Raw genomic sequence first — 20,502 nt, 5'->3', positions numbered from 1 at the left:
AAATTAATGCCTTAGATTCTATGGATTTTCTGTCTTTTTTTGTTTTCCTCCCAGAGTGGTCTCTGTGTTCATCTTTGAATGAGGGGAAAATTGTGCTTGTTGCAAATATAGGTAGCATTTCAATTTCTAGACAAGTGTCAGCGTTACAGTACAGTGGGAGGTAATTTAGTAACCTCTTAAAGTCCTTATTTCTTCATTAAATTCATGAATTCTTCACCCCTTTGTGGGGCGAACCCATGCTGATATTGCACAGACAGGAGGTTAAAGCAGCAGAGCCTATGTTGGGGGGAAGACGCTCTCCACAGGGATGAAGACGACCCAGTGATAAGGACTCTCTCAGTAGTACATGTTCTTGTCCCACCAGCCTGCAGTGGGAGAAGGGGAGAAAAAATGAGTTGGTGTTTTGTCCTCAGAAAGGGAAAGTAATCATTGGAATAAAAGGTCTGTTTTTGAGCAGTGCACCTGTCTGCAGCAGCTGAGGTAGGAGTACGAGTGACAGGGTGGGAAAGGGCCCCTTATATTAAAACACAGAGCCAGAATAATCTACTCACTTCCTGGGTATCTCCTGATGAACAGCTTGCGGACCTCATCATAGACCCATATCAACACGGCAAACGGCACAGCCACGAACCAGTACTGAAACCTGGGAGGGGGAGAGCAGGTTCTCACTCAGAAGCCTCTAACCCCACTCAGCTGAACTTCTGGGGTCTCTGTCTATGCAATTTCATGTCACTAAAAGACACTATAGCATCAGAACTCACCTCAGCGGTGTGAAGTTCAGGGCTGTAACGTGTCCAAGGCCATAGGTAAGAATCAAAGCAATTCCTATCTGGGAAAATATGCCCACCCAGATGACTTTGTTCCTACAAGAATAAAGAGGAAGAGTTAGATGCCTCTCTACATAAAAACCTGGTGGCCCAGCATAAAGCAAAGGCTGTGTGGTTCTCAAAGTGTTGTGGTGGTGCTCTGGCAGCTAGCTGGAATGACTGCCATCAGATGATGGGCACTGTGGATGTAGTGGGATGAGGCTGGTGGTGGACTTGCAGTGCTGCCTTGCATGGCAGGTGCCGGTGCCGTTCCTGGTAGCATTCCTGACCTGCCTGGATGAAAGCAAGCTCCAGGCAGCCTTGTAGCATGCCTTAGCCATGTCTTCTGGTTGCACTGTGAATGCACACATTGTGACTCAAATGTAAAGGTAAGAAGGAAATATACATAGGTGTAGGCTCTGATAGATAAAGAAAGGAAAACAATTTGCTTTCCTATCAGCAATACCCTGACTAAATGCCAGCTTTTACGTGTGGCCTCCAGCCCAATGGATGTGTTTAACTCCCTGGCTTCCAAGGGGTGCAGAGTGTTTTGCAGAGGGCAGCCAGTGCTACCTTAGGGAGTCTGAGCAGCTGGTATCACCTCAGAGGCTGAAGTTATCTTGGAGAAGTCCAAACATGCAATGTATTGATAACTCCATAAAGAGCTGCAGAAAACAATCTGAATGGAAACTCCTGGGTTTTTTGTAGTAAACGTTTAAATGAACAGGGAATTTGTCTTAAAGCAATGTGTTTTCAGAGTAACTAGTATGATTCCTTTCTTCAAAGAAAACTCCTCTCATGGTGTAGGAAAAGGGGTGGGGGAAGGCATAATAAAATGTGCTTTGTGATTGCTAGAAGCTTTGTTCAAAGGCTGAATGTGGGTGGGCTAAATCACTGAGCTAACCTTCTCCTCAAATGGGCAGTAGGCTGACCTATCCTCCCACGCGTCGGGTCAAGAGTCTGCAACACTCACCTGAAAAGACCCTGCTGGAAAATGGAATTTCTTCGTGTTTTCCTGATGATCAAATCAGCAACTTGCTGAATTGTGATGCTGACAAAAAAGGCAGTATAGCCAGTCCACTGCAGGTACATCCTCTGGTATTTAGTCTGCAGAGCGAAGGAAAGATGAGTGTTAGATCAGATGTTCAGGAAAGATCAGACAGTGTTATATCAGACATTCACATCTTGTGCAAGTGGCTGCCAGCCTCGATAGGGGGAATTTAGTTACTAAGGTGTAAATGCAGAGTTGCTCCAGATTTAGGTACGTAATCATCACATTTTGGACAGTTGTTGTAGTCTGCGAGGTACTGTGGGTGAGTCACGAGGCTGAAGCACGAGCTTGGTGCAAGGAGGTATTTATATTGATTTATTAATGGCTCTTGTGTCTTGTGATTTCTGCAGAATGAGTGTGGGGGAGTGAAGAGTGAAGAGGGGGAGGCAGAGTCCGTGCTTGGCAGCACTGCTGTTCAGAAGCAGGGCTCGGAGATTGTGATGGGTCTAAACATAAAGTCCAGAGAAAGAAGGTGCTCCTCTCTCAAGAGATTTGCAATGAGAGGAGTGGAAATTGCAGAAGAATGAATTAAAGAATGGAGTCTGAATGAGAGAGCTAGGTGGCAGTAAGCTCTAAAGAGTCTACACTGAGGGACCGTTAGATGAAAAGTAACCTCTTTTGCATTTAAAACTCTCTCTCTCCTTCCCTATTCCTTGGCTTTGGAGGGGAGTGTAGAACGTTTAGGAAACTGTTGAGGGAGAGGCAGGGTGTATTTCAGTGCTTTACCCATTGCTGTCCATATGAATCCTCAAAGTCGTTGATGGCATTGTTTTCCCAGTCGACTCGCACACCGAGCAGGGTGGAAGGGAGGAAGCCTTGTTCAGCATACACAGTAAAATAAGTCACAAAGGCTCCCACTGACTGCATGATACCTGGAAAATCAAAGGGGCAGAAATGAGGAAGAAGCAAAATTTAGGAGCACTGGGGAAGGTGCTGGATATCAGTGTTGACTTCTGTCCTATGGTGTGAAACTTGCTGTGAGTTTAAAGGTACTTTTAGAGCTCTTGGAGCTTGACGTTTCTTGACTCTGTAAGTAAAAACCTGTTGTATTGTTAAATAATGAGCAACAGAAGGGACTTAGGAAGTTTGTGGAGGAAGGAGTTGAGTTTTTTGGCTCCCCTTTTTCGGATGGAAAACAGCGTTGGAGAGAAGAGCCAACCTACCGATCTGCAGGTAGGAGTACACTGCCAGCTGCTCGTTCACCAGCCTGTCTGTCCTTTTGTTACGTGGTCTCCTGTTCATTATGTCACTCTCAGCTTTCTCGTAGGCCAGCGCGACCGAAGGGATCTGCAACAGAAAGAAACCCCTCAGAGTCGTGGTGCAAAGTGTGCGGCTCCGATGCCTCTCAGGAATGCTTCAGCTCCCCAGTGGTCCTGTTGATACCCTGCCTTTTCAGGAGCAAATGGAAGCAGGATCCATGTAGGTATGATGGATGTGCGGGTAGTCTGAAGCTGTTGTGTAGGGCTGGCAATCCTATGCCAACACAAAGAGCTAGAGGATACTGAAAAAGTAAAGTAGAGGGGCTTTTAGATCCCTTGGACTGGGCTCAGACGACATGTCTGGTGTTGGTGGTGGTAATCACAGCAGTCTGTACAACCTCTTGATTGAAACACACTGCTATTGTGCATGCTGAGTTCTGCTTGACAGCATGGGTCAGAAGCCTTTTCTTTCCACTCCCTCTCTGCAGTTTTTTCCCTACTCATCTTTACCTGCCTGCTTTTCATCTAGCCTGCTATTCAGCAACTGAACCTTCCAGCATGTACGTGTCCCTCTGCACCCAGCCCCTCTCACTTCTCATCATGTTTCGGCAGAAAAGAGCTTAGGAACCCCCAACTTACAATGTCTGTGCCCAGGTCAATGAACAGGATGGTGATCGTGCCAATGGGCATTGGGATGCTGGCGATGATGTAGATGAGAAAGGGGCAGAGCTCAGCAATGTTCTTGGTCAGGGTGTAGGCAATTGTTTTCTTCAGGTTGTCAAAGATCAGGCGGCCTGGAGGAAAATGAAACACCTTTATAGAAGCTTATTGTAAACACTATTTCCCCCCCAAAAAAATTCAATTTCTAACAAAGTTAAGTGAAAACACTGCTTTTGCCTGCTTTCCTCATGTATGTTCCCTTGTGCATCTTTTTTTAACTCCTAACCTACTTCCCCTTCTGAAAATTCAAGGGAAAATTAAAAAGTCTTTCAGTGAGACAGACTGAGGAGAAAGTCCCACTCCACAGTATGCTGTAGTTTGAAGGGAAACCACAAGCTCTTTATGGTGAGAGAGGAGTGGAATATGTGTTCCTGTCTGTGAATGTATGAGGCTTTAGTGTGACTGGTATCTCTGTCTAGACTCCCTTCGCAGTAGAGAGCAATGGGAAATTCAGGGCTATGGTTTGCTACATCCTAAAAAGTAGACATCTAAATAAGATGCACTTAAAATGCAATGATTATGTACAATAATAGAGGTAAAATTAGAGAAGACTGTATCTTTGTGAGGCTCGGAACTGCATGGGAACAAGATGGGAAGTGCTCAAGTCCAGAGCTTGAACAAGTGATGCTGCATGTGAGAGCAGGGGATGATTTCCTTATTGTCTGTGTGTCATGTGTCTGCAAAAGGAATTAATTCCCAGGTTTTTGGAATATCAAAATCACGTTTCCAAATACAGAAAGAGGGGGGGGAAAAAAAGAGGTGAGTATGAGGGCAGGAGAGAGGAGTCAGTGCTGTGTGGCTGTCAGCAGCTCTCAGCGAAGAAAGTGGATAGCAACATTATCTTTACCTTCCTCCACTCCTGTGACAATAGAAGCAAAGTTATCATCCAGCAGTACCATATCAGCTGCATTTTTAGCTGCGTCAGAACCAGCAATACCCATAGCAATTCCAATATCTGCTTTTTTAAGAGCAGGGGAGTCATTGACTCCATCTCCAGTCACGGCAACAACTGCTCCCTGGAACACACAAAAGGATCCAGATGTGGGGGGGTTTGAGGAGATGGTGCTATCTGCCCCTGAGGACAGTCTGCTCTTGGCTTGCTCCCTGTCTGTAAATGCATAGGAGAAAGATGCTGATGTGAAGTTCTGAATCCTCCTTGTACCTACATAAAGCGTGGCCAGTGATCAAGGCTAGTACAGCAGCCTCAGGCTTTAGTGTGACTGATGTCTGGGTCTAGACTCCCTTCACAGTAGAGAGCAATGGGAAATTCAGGGCTATGGTTTGCTACATCCTAAAGAGTAGACATCTAAATTAGATGCACTTAAAATGCAATTACTGGGATAATTTCTCTCTGTGGAATATAAAGGGGCTTAAAAATGTAAACATCTGGCTATGTGTGTACGGTCTGTCCTTGTCTAAGCAGACCCAGACTCATCTCTGGCATCTGTGAGAGACTCAGCTGGCACAGCATGTTCTCTCCTTGTCTTTTTTTTTGTTTGAAGTGCTTACAGAACTGGTCAGCTTCCATCTTAATTCTTGATTCCCTACCTGCTCACTTAAGGACCATTCTCATCCTACCCCAGCGACTTCTGGCCATTGCTATCTGCACTGAAATTACTGCCTATGTAATCCAGCAGGTGAAAAACTGGGATTATTCAATTCAGCTGCTTTGTTACCTTCCAATGAAACCATCTACTGCAGCAAAGGGTCCTCCTGTAGTTGAGACTAAAGTTTGTGGCACGATAGCAACACAGTGTTCTGAGTGGGAAAAGCCTGACAACTGATTAATAGAAATACTGACTGTCCTGTCCCCAGGGGATTTAGCACAGTGTCACTACCTATAAATAATGCCACATAGAGAAGAGCTTATAAACTCTAAGTACTAAACATAGTGTGTAGACTGGCTGGTTTGGGTTGAGGGGAGCAGGGTGTTCTTTTTCATCTTTAAAGAGGCAAATCTACTCAGAGTGTGGGTGGCTAAGCAGTGCAGAATACATTTGGCCCCTCTCTGCCAAGGGCTGTTCAAAAAGAAAATAAAAAAGATTAAATTGAAAGATTATATCTTTTAAAAAAAAAACAAAAACCTCCTGGAAACAGTTCAGGCTTAAACCCAAAGAGCTGATAATGCTGATTGGAAAGCTCAGCTCTGGCATAATTACTGAAAGAAAACAATGTCCTGTGCCTCATCTCCTTCTCTGCACAGTTCAGGTGCAGCTGTAGTGTGGCTCTTATCTGTGGGGGAGAAGCTTTTGATGGCGATTGGCATCTTTTGCAGAGCTCTGTACATGTCACTTGTGTCCTGTCTGCCTCTTGTGCTGGCTGCACTCTTCAAATTCTGCTCTCTGTGGGTTGCTTTACAGTCCTTGGAAGCACCACAGATAAGGCTTGGTCCTCCGTAAATCACGCTATGACACCTTGTGGGATCCCTGCCTTGAGCTTCTAAGCATTTCTGTGGGCAGGAGGTACATAGGTCTAAGTGGCCACTGAGATAAGATGTGGTAAGGCTGATGGCTTTTATCTGGGTTGAAAGAATTCTGGGGGAAGGCTCTTTCCCCGACAGAGGCTTTGTGTGCAGCACAGCAGCAGCTTCTCAGCATTACGGAAGAGGGACCCTTGGTACAGCGCCAAGCCAATCAAACTTAGGAAAAGCTCATTTAGTCAATAGGAGTTGGGAGCCTGTCAGGGGAATTTGAGTAGCTTGGAGTCTGTCCAGACAGTGTTTGTAGCAATCTGTTAGATAACGTTCTTGCCTGGTGAAGAGGGCATGAGCAGAGCTTAGAGAGCATTGGAAACCGGCTCCCACCCGCTCGCCTCAGGGATGCTGTCTGGGGAAAGCTGCTGCCTCACCAGTGCCCTGTAGCTGTGTCTGCCTGTAACCTTTCCCACCTCTTACTCACCTGCCTTTGGCAGCCTTCAACTATAATCAGTTTCTGCTGGGGCGACGTCCGAGCAAAGACGATCTCTGAGTGGTTACACAAGATTTCATCCAGCTGCTCCAAGCTCATATCCTTCAACTCCATCCCGTTAACCACTGCTGCTGTAGCTTCTCTGTAAGAGCCATGGGAGAGCAGCTGGGTAAATTCTCCCATCAAAAGGCTGAGATAAAAATAGCACCCTCACAAGGGTGCCTGAGGCTTGGTAGTAAGGAAAGCAGCACATGGAGTTAATTTCAGAAGCCTTAGTTGTTAATCAGCAGGTGTGGAATGAAAGCTGCTGCAGAAATCCAGGCTGAATTATGGTTCCCTGGATACAGAGGGGAGTGCTCAAAGCTTCCTCCTGAGCACAGAGAATGGCAGAAAATGTATTTTAAAGAGGACCCCAAGTGGGAGGGTGGGACAGTGGAAGAGGGAGACTTCTTTTATGTAAAGAGCTCTTATGCAAAGAGCTTTTATCTTTCTCTTATAGTGTTGTTTTCTCTGTGTTTTATGGGTGAAAGAGGGATTTGGACCAGCGGCCCTTAGATTCTGGATTTCCCTATCCACATGTGTATGTTTTGTCCAAGGATGGGCAGTGACAGCAAAGTCCAGCATAGACTGCAAAGAATAATCTGCTAGGATTTTTTTAGGGGCCAGTGAAGCACGTGTGCTGCTGACCAAGGTGCGTGGTTGTTTGGGTAGAGAGGGCATGTTGGATGGACACGGTGGTTGGGGATGTAGCAAGAAGAAGGAAAGCAAAAAGCAGTTGTGATGTAGAAATAGGCTATAAAAGCGTTGTGGAGCTTCAAGAAAATGAGCCTGTATGTATCCCCTGTCCTCCCGTTGCTCTTACTGTCTGTTGACTTGCTCGACAGGGATGTTGAGGCGCTTGGCGATATCTTCCACAGTCTCACTGGTGGCTGAAATGATGCCGACGCTCTTGGCGATGGCCTTGGCTGTGATTGGATGGTCGCCAGTGACCATGATAACCTGAGGAAGGGACAAGTGCTCAGCCTGAGCAACAAATGTATGTGCAATGGCTGGGGTGAGATAAGGTGAAGTATCTATTGTTGTAGACCAGGAAGCAATTTAGCATCTGAACTTGGAAAGCTCTGCTATGTACATAACAATGACAGGTTATGACTATTAATTAGTTAGCTCTGTATTGACATCTGGTCTCTGCCTTGTGCAGTTGGTGCTATTTTATCAGGGCTGTAAAGGAAGAACCTGTCACAGGCACCAAGGTTAGAAAAATGCAGAATAAAGAAGCCTTTATATAAGAATTCACATTAGGTGTACTCAAAAGTGAGAACTCATTAGAATTTGCATCCTAAAATGGATCCCTGTGACTTAGGAAATAAAACTGTGTCTTATCCCTGTCTTTCTTGAAGAAAAGTTGCCAGATCTGTCTTCAGAGACAAGAAATTTTCACTGGCATTGGGAATTGGGATTCACCTCATCTGAGTGGTGATTCCCTCTTCAGTTAAACAGTTTGGCCTCTCAAGGCTGTTGAGTGGTTTCTTTAAATTACAGTTCTGGGATGGTATTAACGAGCATTTAGATTTTTGGTAGCTGTTGATAGAAAGTTACTTAATGGAAATGTGCTAGGAGATGTTAGAAGTGACATTATCATATGTTTTTCTGTGGAATCACTCTCTTTTTCATTGTAAAATCCCTACCTTGATCCCAGCACTGCGACATTTTGAGACGGCGTCTGGCACGGTGGAACGAGGTGGGTCAATCATAGATAGGAGCCCAACAAAGCACAGGTTGGAGGTTGGGAAGTTCATGGAATCGGTGTCAAATGGGTAGGTGTCTGGAAACTCGTTTTCAGGCAGGTACAAATGACAGAAACCTGAAAAGAAACTTAGGCTGATGTGTGATGTACAGGAAATAGAGAAAGAGCAGAGCTTGCTTACAGCATCAGGCTTTGCTCTTGCTCATAAATCTCCAGGGCATTTAGCCACTAGCTTTTTATAGAGGATTTTTGTAACCTGGTGTTGTAACTTTCACCCCAGAGTAAATACAGACTCAGTGCTTCACATGGCAAAGCTATGAGGCTGCAAGCAAAGAACAGTGTTTCCCTTCCTGGATTATTTATGGGGTTTTTTTGGCTGCTCAGCGTGGCAGATGAACAGTAAGCAGTAAGGCCACCCCTGCCACAGAGAGCTTACAGCATGTCAGTGTGGATTTAACACTCTGCTTAGGAGGCTGTACCCATTACTTTTGTCCAGACACTGGATTGTACCAACATTTACAATCCCCTTTTACACTGCAATTCTCTGATGGTCCCTCTAGTTGGACTCACCCAGCACTCTCTCTCCCATGCCCCCCAGCTCCATGTATGCTGTTTGGAAAGCTTCTGCCTTTTCACTGTCCAGTGGTTCTTCTTTGCCATTGATCATGATGGTGCTGCATCTCTCCAAAATCCTCTCTGGGGCACCTTTCATCACCAGCAGAAAGCGTTTGTCGTTGTCATCATCAGTCTCATGAATAGAAAGCTGTGTGCCACAAAGATGGAATGAGTTAAAAGAACACAGGTGAGCCCTGCTTGTCTCTAGTTTTGGGCACTTTGCACAGAAGTAATGTCTCCTCTTTCCCATCAGGTTATTGTACATTCCATCAGCTGGAATGAGCAACATTTGTTATAGCTTAGATTGTCTCTGTGACTTCCAGGTCACAAATAGTTGCTCTAGACCCAGTGATAGAAGCTGGTTAGGTTTGAAAGAGTCTGGCATGATTTCCATGAACTAAACACACCTGGAATTTGTTGGTAGAGTTGAAAGGAATCTCAGCCACTTTCTTGTTCCGCGCTCTGATATCCATGACGTCACCCAGAATGACTTCTGCAAACTTCAGCAGAGCAGTTTCGGAGGCATCACCTACCACAACTCTCTGTAGGCAGAGAAGAAGAAACCATTTACAGCACATGCACTGCCATCAGGAGAGCCTGCCCGCTTCTGTAGCGCGCTCTGTGCTTAAGCAGCAGTGAGTTCAGGTTGTCCTGGAAAATTACTTCAGTAAAAATTGGGGATGTCTGTCTGTCTCAGAAATAAGCTGCAGCAAAGAGACAAAGTTAACTCTACATTCTGCAGAAGGGGGATGGCTTTCGGGTTTGTGTGGAGGCTTCGTAATGCAATTCTAGGGTAGCAGCAGGCAAGGGGCTCAGTTAACTGAGGCACTTAAGTGACTTGGGGTTTTTTTCCCCCCTTTCTGCAAGTGTATACCAGTAATGCTACTAGAGAGAGTAACTTAGACTGGCTTGGCAAGATGGTGTAGGTTACTAGAGTGAAACACAGCAACTCATATGTATTCTTTCAGAGGAAGAGAAGGAAGGAAGCTGATAGGAAGCAGGCAGTACCTTCATTATTGGGAGCTTCTCCTGTCCTGGCCTGAATTCCGCCCGGTTGCAGAGAGTTACTATTTTGGATAATGCTGTCCATGTTGCAGAAGATTGATCAAAAGGCTGGGCTGAGAGGAAGCAAAATAAATATTGCATCCCTTAGCTTATTACAGGATGAAAGCAGAAGCTTAAGTTTGAAACGACAGGATTGGATTATTGGCAAAACAAAATTGCTGTTTTGTGAGGTGTCATTGCAGAAAAACAAGCTGACACAAACCAGTACATCTGTCAGTGGAACTGGCAAAATTGCTCAGGTGATAGGTCTGTCTCCCTACTAAGTTTAGTGTCAGCAAAAGGGTCTGATTTGGAACCTCATCCAGACTTACTCGCTGTGAAGGGAGTGCAAATATTAATTAATTCCTTTCACATTTCTGTGTGGCTAAGAAGGGACTTTCCTGTTGCACATTAACTTCTCCGTGGAAGGAAGACATGTCTGGTTTAGCTGTCAAGAGACAGTGATTCCCACCGACACCAGTCTGACAGCCAAATAGGTGTGAAACACCCCAGATGTGATCTGAGGATTCCCATGTCCCCCACTGCCTTATTTACTTGTTTGATCTTCACTGGTATCTGCTGAGTAGATCTGGTTATCGAACCAGAGGTGGGCAACAGTCATCCTGTTTTGCGTGAGGGTCCCAGTCTTGTCGGAACAGATGATGGAGGTAGAACCGAGTGTTTCCACAGCTTCCAGGTTCTTCACCAGGCAGTTCTTCTTCGCCATCCGCTTGGCTGTCAGAGACAGACTCACCTGGCAGAAGGAAAAGGAGTTCAGCTCACGGGTAGTGAGGTACACTAACCTCTGGCTTTTTTTAGGAAGAGGGTGGGTTTTTAACTTCATCTTTTAGCAGGTCGCTGTGCATTTTCTCCTCTCTTTTCAATGGCATTACTAAGGCCAGAGGTTTGGCTGTAACTACCAAAAGCACATTTGCTGCTAAGAGGAACCTGCTTGCCTGCTGATAGAAATGCGAATGTCATAAAAGAGGCTGTTTTAGATGGAAGAACCTACAACACAGGGAGCTCCTAATCACCTACTTAATGAATCTGGGAACGATGCTTTCCATTATTGCAGTACTGCTGGTGTTTGCTGTTGGCATACCTTGGGGTAACCATGTTTAGCTGATGTGCTGCTTCACAGCCAGGGATTTTAGGGATGCTCTATGCATGTTGCTAAGTGGAATTTTCATGCAACTTTTAGGGTATGATAAAACAGGAACAGGATGCGGGGAAGTGAGTCACATCATTCTACTGGCTAGCTAGTACTTGAAGGACCTTATTTCAAACTGGATTGCTGTGCTGGAGCTTTTAAGATTAATGGCCTAATTATGCCAGGACTCCTAAATGAAATGTTTGTCCTTCCCGTTTCATGGAAGAAAACACCCCTATTGCAAACTCAATGTGGCCGAGGCACTTAACAGATCATCTGTTCTTCACTGGCTAGTACTGCACTGTAATGAGCTTTTAAAGTGATTAGTTGTGGTAATGAATGAGGGGCTATGGTGACAAGCAGCAAATTCAAAGATAGACTTACCGTTACTGTGGCTAGCAGTCCCTCTGGCACGTTGGCCACGATGATGCCAATGAGAAAGATGATGGAGTCCAGAATCTTGTATCGCATAGAAACAGATATAATGAAGAAGAGAACACCGATGGAAATGGCCACTCCTGCCACCAGGTAGACAAAATGTTCTATTTCAATAGCGATGGGTGTTTTCTCGTTTCCTACTCCCGATGCCAGAGAGGCAATCCGCCCGATGATGGTGCGATCCCCAGTGTTGATTACAACGCCAGTAGCAGTGCCTGCGGAGAAATAAAAGGCTGTCAGCTCCAGGACAGGCTAATGCTGCCTTATCTACCCAGCACTAGTTGATGAAAGCCTTTCTCAGCCTTTATGTGACTGAGACTTCACGCCAGATTTACATTCTTCCCCTTAGAAACCTGATCCCAGTGACGAGGAAGATGTAAGCTTATTTTCTCTCAATTGAATCTCCTTTACAGGAGTGCAGTGTTATCCTGGATGCTATCCTATCTGCTAGTACTTAGAGGTATCCACAGCTTGAATTCCTAAAGGTAGTGATGGAAAGACCAGGACTAAGGTGCAATGAATTGGTTGTTGCACCCATAACCAGGCTAGCTGCTAAAACAACTCTCTGGTCAATACTAGGTATGACCAGCCCAGTGTGTAAGGCTTTATTCTGCTGTGCTTGGGGCAATAGTTTCTTCCTTAACCTTTCTGGAATTCCTTGAAGCAGAACTGCTTAAAAGGAGTTGGCACTGTTAGGCAGCACCCTGCAGAGGTGCCGTTTCCAGAGGCCCGTCTGTCTGTCTGTCTGTCTGTCTGCACGCACCTTCCACACAGGTGGTGGAGTAGAAGGCAATGTTCCTGGTCTCCAAGGGGTTCTCGTGGGTGAAGTCACAGGAACGAGACTGCGGTTCCGATTCCCCTGTGAGTGAAGAATTGTCCACCTTTAATGAAACGGAGACATGCCCGTGTTAAGGTTAGTAACATGCAGCTATGTCTGGCCCAGAAAGCAAGGGGGCAGAGCATTTCATCATCAGAGACAGGGCGTAATCTCGCGGTGCCTTTCCTCCGACAGAGCTGCCGTTGTCTCTGGGAGAGTCTTTCTGTGGGGGTTCAAATGTGCCTGCAGTGGGATTTTTGGTAGGAGCCCGAAAGAAAACACTGTTTGAAGATCTGCCTCCAGGTCTGCAGATGCTCCTATTACTGTAGTGGTATTTCTGCCTCTGTCCTGGTAAAGAGCATTGCTAGAACGTGGCACAGACTTACAACTTCTTTTGATGTTCAGGGAGCAGAGATGTTAGTCCTGGATGAACTGAGCATCACCGTATAGCTCCTGCACTGTATGATTTTATTAGGTTATGTCTAATTAAAGCTCTAATAACTCAGCTTGTATAAGCAGAAAATCTTTGTATGTAGTAAAAGTATCTTAACCAGATTTTTCCTCTTTTCCCTTGCTCTGCAGTGTGCTGTTTTACCTTACAACCCTGAGTGAAGATCAGACGAATGTCTGCTGGGATCCTGTCGCCACCCTTTATTTCCACGATATCGCCAACCACCAGCTGGTCTGCTGGCATTTCCCTCTTTTCTGCATCTCTGATGACAAGGGCTTGCTGGAAGACACAAGTGTGGCAAAAATTAGCAGTGTGCCATCCTCTAGACCCCCAGGTAAAATTAAGTTGGGCTCACTGGGGTTTTGTCACTTCAGGGTGCGTTATTAGAGTGGCCTCTTTAACTTCAAATGCGATGTGTTGGTTGCTCTTACCTGTGGAATCATTTTACTGAAGCTGGCCATGATGTTTGTGCTTTTAGCTTCTTGATAGTAAGCGAAGATACCGGTGAGGATGACAACCAGGGCCAGCACTACACCAAGGTAGAGCTAATCAATAAAAGACATTATCTGGTTAATTTAAGACAAGTGTTCAGCGATTCCTCTGCTGGAATAAATCACAGTTCTGTATCAGTCAGGTTAAAGGACATTTTAAGAAAAGAATTTTCAGGTTTTGCCCTGATAATGATGGAGTAAAACTTTCTGAATACGAAAAGGGCTTTTAAGAACAAGTTCCCCATCTCTCCAAAAGCCACCTCTAAACTAAACCTAATATGAGCCCAAACAAACAACATTCCTAGCAGAGTGAAACTCCCAAGTTGAGACTCCAGAGTCCTTTGTGGGCTTCAGTGTTGCTCTCAGGGGTCCTCAAGTGTTACAATTATGCGTCGTGGTTATAAAACCCTCAGATAGGCACTTTTAGGCAGAAGTGGTGCGTCATGCATTTGAGTGTTTATCAGGAATGTTCCATAGTAGAGGGAGAGTACTGATAGACTAAAAGGCCTCCTAGTAGTTACTGAGTAACTGTGAAGTAGTATTTAAATTACTTAGATTGTCAAAGGGTCAAATACTCACTCATGGTTATTCAGACACTTACATTGTCAAAGGGTGATTCAGCTCCCTGGGCAAGCTGAATGCCAAATGAAATCCAGGAGAAGACAGCTCCTATCCATAAGAGGATGGAAAATCCTCCCACCATCTGTTTGAGGAACTTCACAATTTCAGGAGTGGCTTTTGGAGGAGTGAGTGCATTGGGACCATCCCGAGCCAGAATCTCTGCTGCTCTTGCACTGGAGAGACCCTGCAAAAGTAAATGGTGTGATTAAAATGAAGTCAGAGAAAACATATCTTTGTCTCAATTCAGAACAAAGTTCACACACTGTTTCTTCCTTAAGCATCATCTGTGTCACAGTTCAGCTGCAGGAACCTGTGTCTAAGCTTCCCAGATGTTCTGTTCTCAGGGTGCCTGCTGTTATTTAGCTGCTATGAAGAAACAGATGATTTCTTCACTGGAACATTGAATCTGAGGCCATGGCCATTAGGAGTTTTCCTTCTGTGGGTTATCTGTCAAGTATACCTGTCACTAAGTGTTTGGAAAGCTGGGGAAAAAAAAGGACATCCTTTCTTTTGCTGCTCTTCCTGCATTTCAACCCAGACATCTGGGATCCTTGAAATTCTGGTCTGTACTCTGGCCTGTTGCAGTGCATCGAAGGACAGCTAAGGTGTAGCATTTCCTTTGAGATAAGGTCTTCTCCAGTGTACTGTCTTGCCATTGCTGCAGTCACTGCCAGTGAAAAACGAATTGTGGTGACATTGAGTTATCCCATAAAAACCTCAGGAAAGCAGATGTTCTGGTGCAAACTTGGAGGTCACATTTTGTGACCTTCTTCAAAAGATCGGACTTCTTCACACTTAAATCCAGGTCAGTGCTGCATGTTGACTTGCAGGTTCAGGCTTTACTGGGAGCATGAACACAATGGGCATACAGCTATGTATGAGTCTGCTGATCTGAATGTTTTCCTCCTGCTTCTAGGAAGCTACGGGCAAGCCAGAGGCAACATAAGGTAACTGAATCAGGCAGGTTCTTAATGATGCCCTTTGGACTTACTTTGTTGATGCTTGTACCATACTTTTCCTCCAGTTCCGAAGTGCTGAGTTTGTGGTCATCCTGGAATCCAAAAGAAAAACAACAGTGAGCAGAAGGTCAGACTGTTAAAACTTTTATCTCAGGGTCTGGAGAATGCTCAAACTGCCTGGGCCTGGGCCCATGGATCCAGTTGCTAGTATGGCAGCCTGCTTTTGTGAACAGGCAGGATACAATTTGCATATCGATTAGTGAAACGTCTTTCCACTGGGACACGGTGTTTTCTTTGAATTTTGAGAGTACTTTTGTAAGCAGCTCCCTCCTCCAGCAAATCTGTCAGGAGAACAGCATGGTGTTCTCAGCTAATACTGCTTGCCACAAGTGTCTGTGCTTCTTTTGGACAAACAGTTCCCTTTTCCATGCTACAGGACTCAGGCATTGGGTGCTGCAGGCAGTATGTTGGGGTGTCGGTAGGAGAAAGGCTGCGGTGCCGGAATGTGTGTGACAACAATCTTTGCACTTGATTGACAAGGTAGGGTATGTGAAATGACTTGCCACAGAAAGAAGCAGCAGGTTCTAACCATGGTTACAAAGGGTGTGGGAGAGGGAACTCTGAAAGCTCTTCCCCTTTCCCTGCAGTGACACCTCTGTGTGATCAGTGACCTAATTATATCTTGTGCCAAACTGAGATTTAAGATGCCAAGTATTTGAGAGTTCTCACAGTTGTTTTCACGGAATGATTCATTGGTACTTGGATGAGTCAATTAAGTTGTCTGTGCTTTGGTTTCTCTTTAGAAACAAGGGAGTAATCTTACATCCCCTGGAGACAAAGGTAAGATACACTGAGAATTATTTAGCTAGTGCTGGGTAGATCTTGGAAATGCGATGGGTAAACTGATGGCTCATTTTGGGGCTTCCTTACCTTTGAAACACCATCTAGCCCTTAAATAGCCTCTCCTCTGAGATGCTCTCAAAGCCGCTCTGAAAAGAGGTCACTGTAATTACCTTCATTTTTCAGATTGGGCAACTGAAACGTATGGAGAGGAAGCAACTTTTCCCAGACCAGCCGGCACGGCAGGAGCGAGCCAGCAGCAGAACACAGGTTTCTGGAGCTTAGGGCACTGTGCTCTTGCAGTTAGTTTGGGGAAAGGAGAAAACCCAGTGCTTAAAGCTGAGGCAGGCTTTTATACCTAGAACTCTCAGGAGCAACGTGTTGGGTTTCCAGCTTTGCCTGTGTTGCCTGGCTGGCTGCAGCTTAATTAAGCCGTTGGTGGCTTAATTAAACCAGAATCATTCTGTCATTAGAGGTATTAATCCCACCTCAGGAGCACAGGGGAGCAAGTCCTTCCCAGTGCTAGGATTTTCAGAGCAGCCTGTCTTCTGCTGAAGTGACAGACCTGGGTCAGAGGGGCTGTCCTGGCAGGTCTACTGGGAGCTTAGCAACACTCACCAGCTCCAGTTCTTTCTTAAGGTCTTCTGTCTTCTTTTTTCTCTTGTTGCCTTTCAAGTCTTTGTACTTCTCTTCATCTCCCATCTCTGTCTTTTGTAGGTCTTTTGTCCCATAGATCTCCACCGAGTAAACATCAGACTTTTTCTGTAAGAGAAAGAAGGGTTCAGCGTTGCTGTGAACACAAGGACATGGTCTAGAGGTGGACAGGCCGTGGTTGGACTTGAACTAAAGGGTCTCTTCCAACCCAGGTGATTCTATGATCTGCTAGGGCTGGAAGGATGCAGTAGAAGTTCCCACAGACAAGTCAAACTGACAGACCTGTGTTTTCTAGACGGGCCACAAACTTTTCTCCTGGCAACTTGGAGCACTAGTTCCTGCCTTACCCCAAGATCTCTCCAGCATGTGTTACAGCAATCGTGGTCAGGTCCCCAGCAGGTGTAAATTACAGGGATTCCTTTATGGATGCACAATGCTTTTAGTAGTTTGTGGTCTGAAGTGTAGGAATACCGCCCCAGGACCTTAGAACTAGCAAAAACCACTAAGTCATTTATCCTCTCTAGGGAAAAGGTAGGGGTTTAAGAGGATTTTAAGATTTTTACAAGGAAAAGAGAGGAGAAAAAAAAAAGCTAATTGCAAACTTGCCTCTTCCAAGAGCATTTTAGATAACATGACATGAAGGTTTACTTTTTTAATTAAGATTACTGTTTACACATTGATATTTGCACATTTACACTTGATCACATAACGAGAAAGGGGGGCAAAAAGCAGGGTGGTGTGAGAAACAGGTCTGTTACTTTCCCCTAGGGCTCAAAACTGCCAGGGAGTCAGCAAACTCTTGGCTGACGTTTGCCAATCTAGCACCAGATACGGGAAACTGCCAACCTAAAGAAGCTGCCAAAACCTCTGAGGATGTGGGGGTTTATCAATAACCTGGGGGCGGGTGGGCAGGGGCTGTTTCCTAACCCCCAGTTAATACTGTAGTCTGAAGGGCAAACTTCCTGTGTTGCCAATTTACCCGCTTCTATAATCATAACGTTCCAGATCCTAATTATCTTGTAATATACATGCCATGCCTTGGAAGGGGCTGACCCCATTTCAGAGGCTTCCTTACAGCTTCACCATCAGGGCTTCATGAGAGTCGTACAGGATCTTATCTGCTAGGGGGATGGACGAGCTTGCAGGCTGCTGCTGTCTGACTAATGAGTCTGTACACACTGCAGGACCTTTGTCAGTGTTGGGACTCCTGCAGAGGTAATATTTCAGAGGAGTTGAAAGCAGACCTTTTAATTACATACAAACTAGACCAGAGAGCTGAAGTAAAGGAAACAAGAAGAGGGGGGAAAAATAATAGGAACCTTCTATTACTTGCTACTGTTCTGAACCCAGAAGTGACATCTTATCCTCAGATGCCCTTTGATTAGAGGAGTGTTAAAGTCCTGGCGTCGTACCTTGAGGAGGGGAGTAGTTTGGGGAGTCAAAAATCTGAAGTCTTTTTCCTGAAGCACTTGAATTTGCTTGGTGATGCATGTCCCAGGTAAAGGACATGTGTGTTGCAGTGAGTTCTATTTCTTTTCTACCTTGCCAAAGATTCACAATCTGGTTTATCTACTGGGATTTCTCCTTCTCCTCCTCCTCCTCCCTTTATCCCACCCAGAAGTCTGTTCAGCTTTTCAGATCCCCATGAAGTGGTGGGGCCAGGAAAGAAGGAAAGCAGCTATGCATTGTGAGAACTTAGCAGATGGAGGATAGTGAGGAAAATGAAAGGAGTTAGTAAAATCTGCTGATCACCTCTATGCATGATCTAAATTTAACCTTTAACCTGCAAATTTTCGTGAAGTCTCAGGTTTTGGCCTTTGCAGAAGGGATATTGGTCTTGAAGCTCATGATTATGTATGAAGCCTGCCAGTCCCAGAATTCTTTCCTATCCAATCTGATCTCTTTACTTTTTAGGATTTAGAGGTGCTTATCCGCCAACAGAGAATATTTTGCCCGTTACGCTGGATGTCTGCCAGTGTCCAGTGTTAGTTCCATTGTTCACTGACCTCCCATTTATAATACAAGTCTATTCAAACTGAAATTATTGCTTGTTCTTAAGAATAAACACACATGCAGGAGCAGCAGTTCTGTGAATGGCGTACTCACCTTTACCATTGTGGTGAGTTTATTCCGTTCCTGGTGGAGTGAAACAGCCAAGCCAAGGTCTCTGGATGAAAAACAAAAGCCCAGCTGGAGAACGAAGCAGCTCAGAGGAGTTTTGGCTGTCGGAGTACAGAAGCTCACAGAGGCTGCAGTTCCCTCTCAGCTGGCAAGCAGATGTTAGCTGGAATGCTGCTTGCACTTCGGCATCCTTCAGGCAGGACGAGTTCGATGTCCAAAGCCTGTGGAGAAAGAGTGGTGTTTGCTAGTGCTTTATAAATCAGCATCTTGTGCTGCCACTCCACCCCTCCCCTTCCAGGTCCAGCCCATCTTCTGTTTCACCTGTAGTAGGTGGAAAAATACCACAGTAATGGGCATGTGGGTTTCAGGTCAGATAGTTTCTAATTATTCCTTTGTAGTGTTTGCTCATGACTAGGGAACAGGTGTATCATTCATCTTGCTAGAAGCAAAGAGTTTCCTTCTGAGACTTTCCAGCACCGGACTCCCCTTGAGACTTCCATCTCCTCTGGCAACGTGTGGTGGGGAGAAGGAAGTCTGTGCATGTCTTGCCTGTTTGCTTGCCTCGGGTCCCTCAAAGTCAGTCCCCCTGCCATGTTCAGGTACTAGTGGAGATGTAGTGGAGCAGTACTCACTTCAAGCCTCTCAACTCAGACTTCATTCTTGCATTGCGTTTGTTCTGGTTTTAACCTTTGTGCTTAGCTGAAAGCAAGCACTTCCCAGTGCATTTTCAGCAAGAGCACTTACCTGAACAGCTTATTTAAATTGTTTGTCTTGCACCAATTGCCATTTTCCATGCAGGAGTAATCATGAGATTTATGATGCTTTAGGTGCCTGGCATACCTCCCCATTTAGAAGTGAAGTTAACCACTTCTTCACCTCTGGAATTGAACTGATTTAAAACTGCAGCAAAGACAGCCAATGACTTTCTGTATTTGAACATTATCTGGGGGAAGACCATGTCCCACCTGTCGGACAGAACTGGTCCCACTGAACACCATAGCATTTCAGCAGTTGGTCTTTTACGTTGTATAATCCGTGAGCTTCGAGTTGCATCATCTGAGATGCTGTGAGGTACCATGGTGGCCAGAGGCTGACTCAAACTGTGGTGAGATGCAACATATTAATGGAGATAACTGATGTTGACTCTTTCAGGCCATGTGCATAATCTGTGAGTGTAGGGAAGGCAAGCTAGAAACATCCTTTACTACTGCAGCAGGAGCGTGAATATGTGTTCAAATGACAGGTGGGTTTCTAGTGATTCGGGTATCATAGTTCCTTAAATGATGCTGATATTAAAAGTAAAGCTCTTCCACTTCTTGCTTTATATGTGTGTTGGGCATTTTCCATGGCATTCTTTAATCTCAGGCTGTTACACGAGACGCAGGAGTGTGTCTGGGAAGGTTTCATGTTCCATTTCTGCCGTTTGTTTTAATGAGAACTGGATTGTGTCCTGGGGCTTGAATGTATAAGGCTTTTCATATGTATATAAGTACTGAGATTTTGCAATATGTGCCCTATGCTGCAAGAACAGTAATGTATTGACTGTATCCAGCGAGTCTGCTTGTGCTGCATTACCCCTTGCTGAGATTGTCCTTTCCATTGCTGGAAAAGATACTGGAGTGAGACCAAGAGGCGGAGTGAGCGTGTTTGGCATCGAACTGGAGTGCTGAGGCTGGAAGGTGGGGGGGGATATGTGAAAGGAAAGTGGACTTGGAAAGAGGGGAATGCCTTCCAGGAATGCAGTTGTGCTGTCCATCAGAGGGCTAGCCTGTTTACCCTGTTGATTTTCAGTTTTGAACTAGGATTACTAATCCAGCAGCGAGGAATGGCTGGTAGGTGGAAAACCAGAATGTGTGTTGTTACATCCTGGTG

General features: G+C 45.3%; 1 protein-coding gene across 1 annotated transcript; it reads right to left on the bottom strand.

The window, feature by feature from the left end:
* Positions 1-336: 336 nt before the first annotated feature.
* Positions 337-18,624, bottom strand: ATP12A (ATPase H+/K+ transporting non-gastric alpha2 subunit; the record flags this gene model as incomplete). The annotated part of the gene is made up of 23 exons (XM_084274921.1): positions 337-365; positions 552-643; positions 762-863; positions 1,780-1,913; positions 2,584-2,729; positions 3,021-3,144; positions 3,696-3,850; positions 4,624-4,792; positions 6,674-6,824; positions 7,545-7,681; positions 8,371-8,546; positions 9,000-9,192; positions 9,452-9,586; positions 10,053-10,162; positions 10,644-10,842; positions 11,623-11,891; positions 12,440-12,557; positions 13,089-13,223; positions 13,376-13,489; positions 14,037-14,240; positions 15,048-15,107; positions 16,474-16,617; positions 18,616-18,624. The coding sequence occupies 23 exons, from the start codon at positions 18,622-18,624 to the stop codon at positions 337-339; spliced, it is 3,105 nt and encodes a 1,034-aa protein (XP_084131047.1).
* Positions 18,625-20,502: the final 1,878 nt, after the last annotated feature.

The sequence above is a fragment of the Gallinula chloropus genome (genome assembly GCF_964237585.1).
Source record: "Gallinula chloropus genome assembly, chromosome: 24".
In the NCBI taxonomy this organism is placed as follows: Eukaryota; Metazoa; Chordata; class Aves; order Gruiformes; family Rallidae; genus Gallinula; species Gallinula chloropus.
This window is presented reverse-complemented; position numbering and strand designations above follow the sequence as displayed.